At 44.5% G+C, this 13,428-nt stretch overlaps 1 protein-coding gene across 1 annotated transcript in view; it reads left to right on the forward strand.

Annotated features, from left to right (window-relative positions):
• Positions 1–13,428, forward strand: part of LOC123748498 (murinoglobulin-1-like) — a 219,923-nt gene that overhangs the window by 123,085 nt on the left and 83,410 nt on the right. The window contains exons 13-14 of the mRNA XM_069326610.1: positions 4,361–4,431; positions 11,555–11,612. Coding sequence (XP_069182711.1) covers positions 4,361–4,431; positions 11,555–11,612 — 129 coding nt within the window. The remainder of the gene's footprint in view (positions 1–4,360; positions 4,432–11,554; positions 11,613–13,428) is intronic.

Genomic DNA, 13,428 nt, shown 5'->3' on the forward strand with positions numbered 1-13,428 from the left:
GGAACGCCTGGTCTCTGTTCAGCCCATCCTTCTAAAGGGAAAGTTCTTATGAACAAATCCACAAGGGCCGTGATGAGGGTTCAAACTTTCGACTTGGATGATCCCAGACGCCGCCTTAGTCGACTAGGCCACGACACGGTCAAAAGAATTGCAACCGGGAATTCCATTGAATTTACACGGATCCTGCAGCCTCTCCGAGACGCAAATCAGGGTTTTACACAACTCCCCATGCAGTGATTGATGGATATATATTATTAATAAGAACGTTATCACCACAGACAAAAATCAGAAGACACAGTTTACAATTTACTACAAAAACAAGAAGACGGCAAACTAACTTATGAATAAGTCTCCAGGCACCAAACAGAACGCCTTAAAAGAGACCATCGTCGTCTATGCCACCACTTGATGCCCACTTGGGAACTGCCAGCCCCAAAGATCTCAGTATATAGGCAAGACAGCAACGTCTCTCTAGGTGATTAACAATGCACAAACAACAGGGCTCCATTAAGGAGCATATAATCTCCTCACACAACCAAACCATCACCAGAGAAATCTTTCAAGCAACACAAAAATTATCGACAGGTACAACAACAACAGGAGACTCGACATCAGCGAGGCACTGCACATCAAAAACTCAAACCCAGCAATCAACAGCCAGTTAACACATAACAACGTTCTACCTACTTCAAGACCCCGAACCAACATAGTATAACAAGAAGATAGAACATGCAATAGACTATTATACCCATTGTGCCTTGATACAAATAGATACAAATATACATACAAATTCAAGATACATATAGTAAATACACACACACACGCATACGCACAGCGTGGCGTCCACCTTTAGTCAAACACAAAACGAAGTTAGAAAAGGTTCAGAGGTATGCCACCAGGCTAGTCCCCAAGGAATGAGAGGAGAAAGAGAGTACACCAAGAGGAAGGAGCTATGGGGAAAAATTACTGGAACTGAACCTCATGACACTGGAAGGCAGACGAGTTAGGGGAGACATGATCACGATCTACCAAATTCTCAGAGGAATTGACACAGTAGATAAAAATAAACTGTTTAGTATGGATTGTACATGAACAAGGGGACACAGGTAGAAACTGAGTACCCAAATGCGCCACAGGGATGTTAGAAAGAACTTTTTCAATGTCAGAGTAGTTAACAAATGGAATGCATTAGGCAGTGATGTGGTGGAGGCTGATTCCATACACTGTTTCAAATTTTGATATGATAGAGCGCAATAGACATGACAAGGTAGGAGAGAGCGATAGCGGCAGAAGCAAGGAAAAAGCGCAAGGCGAGAGGAGAAAACCAGGAAATCACAGCCCCTAACACAATATCACCAGACGTGAGAGGGGGAATTTACAATAAGCAGCCCAGTAACACCAGAGGGGAGGGCTACTCCACCACCCTCCTCTTCATAGAAAACCCCCCTACCCTGAACCCTCCCTGCCCCTACTCAATTGCTCTGTCAGCCCTCCCTCCTAACCCCATACCTTCCCAGGTACTCCTTCCCTTCTCACCCCATTCCTTCCCTTCTACCCCCTTCTCCACTTCCACCATATCCACCTTCCCCCTTTCCCTCCCTGTCCCCTGTCCCCCTTCATCCCATTCCCTCCCAGTCTCCCCTTCACTTGACCCCCCCACCCCTCACCCCAGTATCCTCTGAGACTCTTATCCACCTCATAAATCCTCTCACTTATGAAACAGCTTCCCCCATCAGCAGAACACTCACAAAGAAGGGGACATGAGAATGAACAGAAGAAAGTGAGTCTCAAGACAATGTACACTAACATAGATGGAATTACAAATAAATCATATGAACTTAGAGAATAGGAGCAAGAAGAAAACTCAGGCATAATAGCACTCACAGAAACAAAGTTAACGAAAACCATAACAAATGCAGTGTTTTCACAGGAGAACTATGTAGTGAGGAAAGAGAGAGAAGGAAGGGGAGGTGGTGGTGTAGCTCTGCTGGTAAGAAAAGGCCGGAGTTTTGAGGAGATGGTTATTTAAGGCTGTGAAGATTTCTGTGACTACATAACAGGTACCATAACAATTGGAGGACAAAAAATTATAGTCATAGTCATATATAACCCACCACTAAATGACAGAAAACCCAGAAAGGACTATGATAGAAACAACATGGCCACTATAAACATAATAGAGAGAGAAAGCAGCTTCTGTCGCTAGCAGGAATGGATCTGGGCTACTAATCATGCGAGACTTCAACCACGGAAAGATAGACTTGGAGAGCAAAGTCCCACATGGGGAGCTAAGCTGCTGGATGTGGCAACAAGTAACTTTCGAAGCCAACACATCAAGGGACCGACACGAATGAGAGGGGAAGATGAACCTGCCATGATTGATTTGATATTTACACTAAATGAGTGGGATATAAGGGAAGTTACGTTGGAAGCACACTTAGGAATGAGTGATCACAGTGTATTGATCTTTGAGTACTTGGTAGAGCTAGGCCTCTCTCACTCAGTACTTTGTCCAACCGTACTGGAAAACACTGGCGAGGTTCATCTTGTACGTGGGAGAGCCCACTGACAGTCTCACGAGGTGCCTATACTCCACGACCACTCTCCGGCCACTTGCTGGCAGAGAACCTCAGCCCACACGCTGATCGGGGCCACTTAAACAGTCGATACAGGGGTAGTGAACCTCTGGCAAAAGCCTCTAGCGTCTGGCTAGCAGCGCTTCCCAACAGGCACCCTCACTGTCGTCCGTTTTTTCCCTAAGCCGGTCCCGGGGTACGCCAATCTCTTCCAGTTCTACTTAAACATCAGTCGACACACACTGCTTTATATCGGCGGCGGTTTACTTAGTCGTCTTGCAGGACTAAGTCGAGAGAACGTTGGCTGCAGTGGAGAGTTATACATGAAGGAGTGGAGAGTTATACATGAAGGAGTGGAGAGTTATACATGAAGGAGTGGAGAGTTATACATAAAGGTGTGGTGAGTTATACATGAAGGTGTGGTGAGTTATACATGAAGGTGAGGAGAGTTATACATGAAGGTGAGGAGAGTTATACATGAAGGTGAGGAGAGTTATACATGAAGGTAAGGAGAGTTATACATGAAGGAGTGGAGAGTTATACATGAAGGAGTGGAGAGTTATACATGAAGGTGTGGTGAGTTATACATGAAGGTGTGGAGAGTTATACATGAAGGTGTGGTGAGTTATACAGGAAGGTGAGGAGAGTTATACATGAAGGTGAGGAGAGTTATACATGAAGGTGAGGTGAGTTATACATGAAGGTGAGGAGAGTTATACATGAAGGTGTGGAGAGTTATACATGAAGGTGAGGAGAGTTATACATGAAGGTGTGGTGAGTTATACATGAAGGTGAGGAGAGTTATACATGAAGGTGTGGAGAGTTACACATGAAGGTGAGGAGAGTTATACATGAAGGTGAGGAGAGTTATACATGAAGGTGAGGAGAGTTATACATGAATGTGTGGTGAGTTATACATGAAGGTGTGGAGAGTTATACATGAAGGTGTGGAGAGTTATACATGAAGGTGTGGAGAGTTATACATGAAGGTGTGGAGAGTTATACATGAAGGTGTGGTGAGTTATACATGAAGGAGTGGAGAGTTATACATGAAGGTGTGGAGAGTTATACATGAATGTGTGGTGAGTTATACATGAAGGTGTGGAGAGTTATACATGAAGGTGTGGAGAGTTATACATGAAGGTGTGGAGAGTAATACATGTAGGTGTGGAGAGTTATACATGAAGGTGAGGAGAGTTATACATGAAGGTGTGGAGAGTTATACATGAATAACGTTGATCCGTTATCTGCATTTTCTGGCAAATAAATCTTCCTAACTTTTGCTCACGTTAAAGCTGTTAAATAATTTGTTCCAAATATATTATGAGGTGCAGTCCTATACATAATTGTTGACTCACTAGGTGCTGGGTGGAGTTAGCTATCATGGACCAGAGCTCTCAGTTGACTCACTAGGTGCTGGGTGGAGTTAGCTATCATGGACCAGAGCTCTCAGTTGACTCACTAGGTGCTGGGTGGAGATAGCTATCATGGACCAGAGCTCTCAGTTGACTCACTAGGTGCTGGGTGGAGTTAGTTATCATGGACTAAAGCTCTCAGTTGACTCACAAGTGCTGAGTGGAGTTAGTTATCATGGACTAGAGCTCTCAGTTGACTCACGAGGTGCTGGGTGGAGTTAGTTATCGTGGACCAGAGCTCTCATTTGCTTATATGATGAACAATATTTTTAATATATTGTACATCATGTGATGCTCATATGATGTACAATAAAATTTATATATTTTATAAATTTCACTATCAATTCATGAAATTTTTTAACTCTACAGAATTTGCAACAATAGACCCGGGAAGATATTACTACCATAGTGAATACGTCGACGCTCTCCACATGTTTGACGTGAGTTATTATTGTCATTTATTGTGAGTCACCACACTATCAGTGTGTGTCTCACTATCAGTGTGACTCATACTATCAGTGTATGTCACACTATCAGTGTGTGTCACACACTATCAGTGTGTCACACTATCACTGTGGCTCACACTATCAGTGAGTCTCACACTGTCACTGTGTCTCACACTATTAGTGAGTCTCACACTATCAGTGAGTCTCACACTATAAGTGTGTCTCACACTATCAGTGACACACTGTCAGTGTGAGTCTCACACTATCAGTGACACACTGTCAGTGTGAGTTTCACACTATCAGTGTGTTTAACACTATAAGTGTGTTTCACACTAGCAGTGTGAGTCTCACACTGCTCTCATCCCCCTAGCAACACGCCTGAGTGGTAGCTAGGGCTAGGTAACCCATCCTCTTGTTCAGATAGCACCTTTTGTAACCATGAGCACAACAGAATAAAACTTGACATACTAGGCAATTAGCGAGTAGAATATGGTACTATTCATTACACTTTATAATAGTAAAGTAAATAGTAAATAATAATACCATTCGCATTATAGTCCGAAAAATGAAGGTAAAAAACAAACTATATATTGCTAGTAAAGCTCCCTTATGCACTATATTAGACCTCGTATAACGTGTGTTAGGCCTAGGGAGGTTAGGTTACGTGAGTTACGTCTTCACAACAAAAATCGGAAATTTTTTCCGGTTTTTCTAATTCAAAAGTACCGATTTCTACTTCCTAACTGCGGTGTACGTCGGTATATGTACTATGGTCGCTATCGTTACTATACAACGGAAACAGAAGGAATGACTAGGATAGGTCGTATAGTGGTAGTTCATTCTCTACCTCCCTCAGGTACCTCATTAAATCCCGGTTAATGACAATATGTTTGCCAGCTCGTGGACCCATGATGTACGTACATGCCAAGTTGTCTGCCGGCGGCCTGGCGGAATGTGGTCAACTTTAATTAACCTTTTCGCATTTCAGAAGTTTTAGGTCAGGAGTTTTAGGTTAGGTGTTACCTGCTGACCTGTTCTGTAAAGCGACTTGGTTGGTCTCTGTTGTGGTCGAGTTGACGAGTTTTCTCTGGTGGGTCTCTGGTATGGTCGAGTTGACCAGTTTTCTCTGGTGGACGTCTCTGGTGTGGTTGAGTGGACCAGTTTTCTCTGGTGTGGTCGAGTTGACCAGTTCTCTCTGGTGGGTCTCTGGTGTGGTCGAGTTGACCAGTTCTCTCTGGTGGGTCTCTAGTGTGGTCGAGTTGACCAGTTCTCTCTGGTGGGTCTCAGGTGTGGTCGAGTTGACCAGTTCTCTCTAGCGGGTCTCTGGTGTATCCGACGGCCTTGACGTATGGGTGTTTGTATTAATGATATGACATTTGTGATCAGATGGATGTTGTCATGTATGTGTTCTTGTTGCAAGATTTCAATGACAGTTCTCGAATCTGTGTGTATGATAACATGTTGTTGGTGCTCAGCAAAAGCATGTTCCAAAGCCTTTTGAATGGCTAGCATCTCTGTTTGAGAAGTTGAACACCCGTTTGAGAGTTTCCATCTAACTACAAACTTTCCTGCCTTAACTGCAGCTCCGGTTTCTTGTCCCTACTGGTCTACTGATCCATCTGTGAAGTAAATGATGCTTTCAGATGCCAAGTTTGATTCTATATTCATCTGTGCAATGATGCATAGACGATGAGGATTAGTCTACTTCTTTATTTACTTGAATAGTCATAATCTTAGTCTGGTGCCAGGGATTCCCATGGGGCTGCAAGACGAGGTCTGCGTGTATTTCGTGCTATCCCTTTGTAATTCTATTTATAATTTCGAATGTATTGCATGGAGAGTCCACCTGGTTTTTTTAAAGCTCTTCTATCCCAAGTAACTTCTCTAGTGATGATATATTTGAGTGAACTGATTATTAGTCTAGTCAATATCTAGGTCTGCATGCAGGCAGCAGGCCCTTTTACCATTATTTCAACCCATGTTAGTTTAGTTTCTAGTCTTAGGTTCTGTATTTTAGTCCATCTGGGAGTCCCTGTTATGACTCGCATTGCATCATTTTGAATACCCTCAACCATTGCCCACTGACCAGGAGAAAGAGTGAGTAAGGCAAGCGCTGCATAATCAACTATGGAATGAACGGTGTGTATGTTAAACATTATTAACACTCTGTGTCTCGCTCCTGGATGGGGCCCTGTGATTATTTTCATTATATTCAGTCGTGATTTTGGTTTCTCCTTCAGACATTAAATTAGCTTGTTGAATGGTTTTTAGAACCAATCCATACTCCGAGATATTGATATTGTATAACCCCTTAAGATTAATGTCTTGAATGCGTAGGTGACTCCTGATTATTGCCACCCAGTCTCATTGCTTTAGATTTATGTGCCGATATTTTTGGCCCCAAAATGCAGCAGTCAAAGGTTACTTTATCTAGCGTCATTTGGACTTTGTTCAAAAGAGAAGGACCTGTGATGACTAATGATACATCAGTATAGCTTAGGAATTTAACCCTTTCTGGAAATGTCAGGGAAGCAAGGTTTTTCATAAGGATGTTAATGACTAGCACTGAGTCTGTAACTCCTCCTTGTGGAGTCCCATTCTCATGCAACTGGTAACTGACACTTGGCCTTGCCGGTTTACTCTGGCATACATTTCAGGAAAATTTTGAATCAAGGCAGTTTTCCTCCGACACTTTTTTTTTTAACATCTATAAAATTGATTGCGGACTTGCAAGTTCGAATCCTTTCACTAAATATACGGAGATTATTATAGCAGAACCTGAGTTAACTGTTCCTAGTAATGTTGCTATGCCGTTGGCAGTACCTACTGCTCTAGTGAGGTCAAATATGTACTAATGCAGACCTCCAGTTTTCCACAGAAGCCTATTTAAGACCTTCAGTCCTGCAACATGATGATAATGGGTCTATAATTGCCAGGTTCTTTTGGCTTAGGAAACGGAATTATGTCTCCTTTCTTCTAAGAGGTCGGTAGTTTACCCCAGATGCATCTATAGCGTCCAATATGGCTTATTCTCCAGCGGGAGAACCTTCTTGTTTGGTGAAAGGAGTGCCTCATTCGTTGAATGTAGCTATGTTCTCATGATTAGCTGTCAACCTCTCATAATTTCCTTGTTCTGACCGTTGCAGTAAGCTGATGTTTAAACTGCTCTCTCTGGAAATTGGAGAGGAAGTATCTCAGCCTCTTGTAATGGTTGAATATATGTCTGTGGTCGGAATGGTCACCCTGATATGGCTTTAATCTGGCCTCATGTCTCTCCAAGACTATTATGTTCATTTAGAGTTTGACACCACTCAAACCATCTTGGTTCCTTCACCTCTTTAGAAACTCATCTTGCTTCAGATATCACTGCTCTTAGCAGAGTTCTTCCTTCTTTCAGAGGCTTTCTAAAGATGTTGACTCAGCTCTTACTCTTTAACTTCTTAACTGTAGAACAAATAATTCTTTCATTTTGTATTATCTGGGATGATGACTGGAATTGCTCTGCTGCAGCTACAATGACTTCCTTGAGAGTGGTCTCGTGTATGTTTACATCTTCAGGTGGCGAGTGCTGGAGCGATATTGTCCATTTTTCCTGGAAGCTCTTGCTTGGTTCATCACTGACCTCCTGGAAGCTCTTACTTGGTTCATCGCTGACCTCCCGGAAGCTCTTACTTGGTTCATCACTGATCTCCTGGAAGCTTTTGCTTGGTTTGACCTCCTGGAAGCTCTTACTTGGTTCATCGCTGACCTCCTGGAAGCTCTTACTTGGTTCATCGCTGACCTCCTGGAAGCTCTTACTTGGTTCATCGCTGACCTCCTGGAAGCTCTTACTTGGTTCATCGCTGACCTCCTGGAAGCTCTTACTTGGTTCATCACTGATCTCCTGGAAGCTCTTGCTTGGTTCATCACTGACCTCCTGGAAGCTCTTGCTTGGTTCATCGCTGACCTCCTGGAAGCTCTTACTTGGTTCATCACTGACCTCCTGGAAGCTCTTGCTTGGCTCATCGCTGACCTCCCGGAAGCTCTTACTTGGTTCATCACTGACCTCCTGGAAGCTCTTACTTGGTTCATCGCTGACCTCCTGGAAGCTCTTACTTGGTTCATCACTGACCTCCTGGAAGCTCGGTTCATCGCTGACCTCCTGGAAGCTCTTGCTTGGTTCATCACTGACCTCCTGGAAGCTCTTACTTGGTTCATCACTGACCTCCTGGAAGCTCTTACTAGGTTCATCGCTGACCTCCTGGAAGCTCTTACTTGGTTCATCACTGACCTCCTGGAAGCTCTTGCTTGGTTCATCGCTGACCTCCTGGAAGCTCTTACTAGGTTCATCGCTGACCTCCTGGAAGCTCTTACTTGGTTCATCACTGACCTGGAAGCTTTTGCTTGGTTTGACCTCCTGGAAGCTCTTGCTTGGGTCATCACTGACCTCCTGGAAGCTCTTGCTTGGTTTATCGCTGACCTCCTGGAAGCTCTTGCTTGGTTTATCACAGACCTCCTGGAAGCTCTTACTCGGTTCATCGCTGACCTCCTGGAAGCTCTTACTTGGTTCATCGCTGACCTCCTGGAAGCTCTTACTTGGTTCATCACTGACCTCCTGGAAGCTCTTGCTTGGGTCATCACTGACCTCCTGGAAGCTCTTTCTTGCTTGGGTCTTTGCTGACCTCCTGGAAGCTCTTACTTGGTTCATCGCTGACCTCCCGGAAGCTCTTACTTGGTTCATCACTGACCTGGAAGCTTTTGCTTGGTTCATCACTGACCTCCTGGAAGCTCTTACTTGGTTCATCGCTGACCTGGAAGCTCTTACTTGGTTCATCACTGACCTCCTGGAAGCTCTTACTTGGTTCATCGCTGACCTGGAAGCTCTTACTTGGTTCATCGCTGACCTCCTGGAAGCTCTTACTTGGTTCATCGCTGACCTCCTGGAAGCTCTTACTTGGTTCATCGCTGACCTCCTGGAAGCTCTTACTTGGTTCATCGCTGACCTCCTGGAAGCTCTTACTTGGTTCATCGCTGACCTCCTGGAAGCTCTTACTTGGTTCATCACTGACCTCCTGGAAGCTCTTGCTTGGTTCATCACTGACCTCCTGGAAGCTCTTACTAGGTTCATCGCTGACCTCCTGGAAGCTCTTACTTGGTTCATCGCTGACCTCCTGGAAGCTCTTACTTGGTTCATCGCTGACCTCCTGGAAGCTCTTACTTGGTTCATCGCTGACCTCCTGGAAGCTCTTACTTGGTTCATCGCTGACCTCCTGGAAGCTCTTACTTGGTTCATCGCTGACCTCCTGGAAGCTCTTACTTGGTTCATCGCTGACCTCCTGGAAGCTCTTACTTGGTTCATCACTGACCTCCTGGAAGCTCTTGCTTGGTTCATCACTGACCTCCTGGAAGCTCTTACTAGGTTCATCACTGACCTCCTGGAAGCTCTTGCTTGGTTCATCGCTGACCTCCCGGAAGCTCTTACTTGGTTCATCACTGACCTCCTGGAAGCTCTTGCTTGGTTCATCGCTGACCTCCTGGAAGCTCTTGCTTGGTTCATCACTGACCTCCTGGAAGCTCTTACTAGGTTCATCGCTGACCTCCTGGAAGCTCTTACTTGGTTCATCACTGACCTCCTGGAAGCTCTTGCTTGGTTCATCGCTGACCTCCTGGAAGCTCTTGCTTGGTTCATCACTGACCTCCTGGAAGCTCTTACTTGGTTCATCACTGACCTCCTGGAAGCTCTTACTAGGTTCATCGCTGACCTCCTGGAAGCTCTTACTTGGTTCATCACTGACCTCCTGGAAGCTCTTGCTTGGTTCATCGCTGACCTCCTGGAAGCTCTTACTAGGTTCATCGCTGACCTCCTGGAAGCTCTTACTTGGTTCATCACTGACCTGGAAGCTTTTGCTTGGTTTGACCTCCTGGAAGCTCTTGCTTGGGTCATCACTGACCTCCTGGAAGCTCTTGCTTGGTTTATCGCTGACCTCCTGGAAGCTCTTGTTTGGTTTATCACAGACCTCCTGGAAGCTCTTGCTTGGGTCATCACTGACCTGGAAGCTCTTGCTTGGGTCTTTGCTGACCTCCTGGAAGCTCTTGCTTGGTTCATCGCTGACCTCCTGGAAGCTCTTACTAGGTTCATCGCTGACCTCTTGGAAGCTCTTGCTTGGTTCATCACTGACCTCCTGGAAGCTCTTGCTTGGTTCATCGCTGACCTCCTGGAAGCTCTTACTTGGTTCATCACTGACCTCCTGGAAGCTCTTACTTGGTTCATCACTGACCTCCTGGAAGCTCTTACTAGGTTCATCGCTGACCTCTTGGAAGCTCTTGCTTGGTTCATCACTGACCTCCTGGAAGCTCTTGCTTGGTTCATCGCTGACCTCCTGGAAGCTCTTACTAGGTTCATCGCTGACCTCCTGGAAGCTCTTACTTGGTTCATCACTAACCTCCTGGAAGCTCTTACTAGGTTCATCGCTGACCTCCTGGAAGCTCTTACTTGGTTCATCACTGACCTCCTGGAAGCTCTTACTTGGTTCATCACTGACCTGGAAGCTTTTGCTTGGTTTGACCTCCTGGAAGCTCTTGCTCTGGTCATCACTGACCTCCTGGAAGCTCTTGCTTGGATTATCGCTGACCTCCTGGAAGCTCTTGCTTGGTTTATCACAGACCTCCTGGAAGCTCTTGCTTGGGTCATCACTGACCTCCTGGAAGCTCTTGCTTGGGTCTTTGCTGACCTCCTGGAAGCTCTTGCTTGGGTCATCACTGACCTCCTGGAAGCTCTTGCTTGGGTCTTTGCTGACCTCCTGGAAGCTCTTGCTTGGGTCTTTGCTGACCTCCTGGAAGCTCTTGCTTGGGTCTTTGCTGACCTCGAGTCTTGCCTAATATTCAGTTATCATCGTGTGAAGGACGTACTAATAGTAGCATTGATTCGTATTAAAATAACTGTAGACAACGCCAGATATATTATGCAGTTTAATTTTCTAGCAGTTAGTGAAGTTTCTTGACATTATCGTTTGAATTATTATTTTTTATTGATGTTCTTGGTAAGTTTTGTAATAAATATAGTTCTTATAGTCTCCGTTATTTGGAATTTCTTTCTGCCATTGTAAAACATGTATTAATTCTTTAACTTGTTTTTCAGAACTCTGGTTTGTTGGTCTTCAGCGACTTGACACTAGAGACGAGACCGTGTGAGGAAGGTAATGTTCACTACTCTTCATCAACGGCCTCTCTTCCCAATGTCAAAATTATCAATGTTTATTTTATCATTCAGCTGTTTTTCTCATACTTCTAATTGTAACTGTTACATGATTGTAACTGTCTGTATTGCTACAAATATTTTGCACTGTTATTTGTACTGCATATTTACTGCCAAACAAGACCAGGAGCACCTTTCTCCTCCTACTTCCATAAAATCACATCATATTCAGAATGTAATAAAATTCGGAAGTATTAAATCACAAATCTGAAATGCACATTAGTTGTCCATTTAGATTTTTCAACTGTTAACATGTAAATTTATATTTTTATATCAGCTCTAAGTAAAAAGCCCGAAATTTATAATACTAGTAATAATAATAATAATATATTAATTAAGTCAAACTCAAAGACAAATTTTAGCTGATCCTCGAGTTCTCACACGCTTGAACAGAATAAACTTAACATAGATAAAATGCAGAAACATTTCACAGCCTCAATTCGAAACCAGCAATTTTAAACGATTTTTAAGCAAATTTTTCCTCCCAGTCATAGATGTACAAATATCGAAGGAATCAAGTATTTGTAGTTTGACACAAACACAATAAATGTGTCACATGTCCATCACGAATTTAAGTGTCTCCAACAATCTCTGTTATAGCGATTGTTTGTTAGATAATATAAGTGATAAAATTGCACATTTTAGTTTGCTTCAAGCTCAGTAATGTTAGTCCACATTAACATAAACAAATGTTTAGCAATTACTCTCTTAATGACCAGAGTGATTGGATATGCTGACTCAGACTGGAGGCTTGGGTCTGTGGTGTTGGTGCACATGATGTTACCCGTGCTAGTGTTGTGCACGCTATCTTGGTGTTGGTGCACATGATGTTACCCCTGCTAGTGTTGTGCACACTACCGTGGTGTAGGTGCACATGATGTTACCCCTGCTAGTGTTGTGCACACTACCGTGGTGTTGGTGCACATGATGTTACCCCTGCTAGTGTTGTGAACACTACCGTGGTGTAGGTGCACATGATGTTACCCCTGCTAGTGTTGTGCACGCTATCTTGGTGTTGGTGCACATGTTACCCCTGCTAGTGTTGTGCACACTACCGTGGTGTTGGTGCACATGTTATCCCTGCTAGTGTTGTGCACGCTATCTTGGTGTTGGTGCACATGTTACCCCTGCTAGTGTTGTGCACACTACCGTGGTGTTGGTGCACATGTTATCCCTGCTAGTGTTGTGCACGCTATCTTGGTGTTGGTGCACATGTTACCCCTGCTAGTGTTGTGCACACTTCCGTGGTGTTGGTGCACATGTTACCCCTGCTAGTGTTGTGCACGCTATCTTGGTGTTGGTGCACATGTTACCCCTGCTAGTGTTGTGCACACTACCGTGGTGTTGGTGCACATGTTATCCCTGCTAGTGTTGTGCACACTACCGTGGTGTAGGTGCACATGTTACCCCTGCTAGTGTTGTGCACACTACCGTGGTGTAGGTGCACATGTTACCCCTGCTAGTGTTGTGCACGCTATCTTGGTGTTGGTGCACATGATGTTACCCCTGCTAGTGTTGTGCACGCTATCTTGGTGTTGGTGCACATGTTACCCCTGCTAGTGTTGTGCACACTACCGTGGTGTAGGTGCACATGTTATCCCTGCTAGTGTTGTGCACACACTACCGTGGTGTAGGTGCACATGTTATCCCTGCTAGTGTTGTGAACACTACCGTGGTGTAGGTGCACATGTTACCCCCGCTAGTGTTGTGCACACTACCGTGGTGTAGGTGCACATGTTATCCCTGCTAGTGTTGTG

The sequence above is a fragment of the Procambarus clarkii genome, chromosome 18 (genome assembly GCF_040958095.1).
Source record: "Procambarus clarkii isolate CNS0578487 chromosome 18, FALCON_Pclarkii_2.0, whole genome shotgun sequence".
Taxonomy (NCBI): Eukaryota; Metazoa; Arthropoda; class Malacostraca; order Decapoda; family Cambaridae; genus Procambarus; species Procambarus clarkii.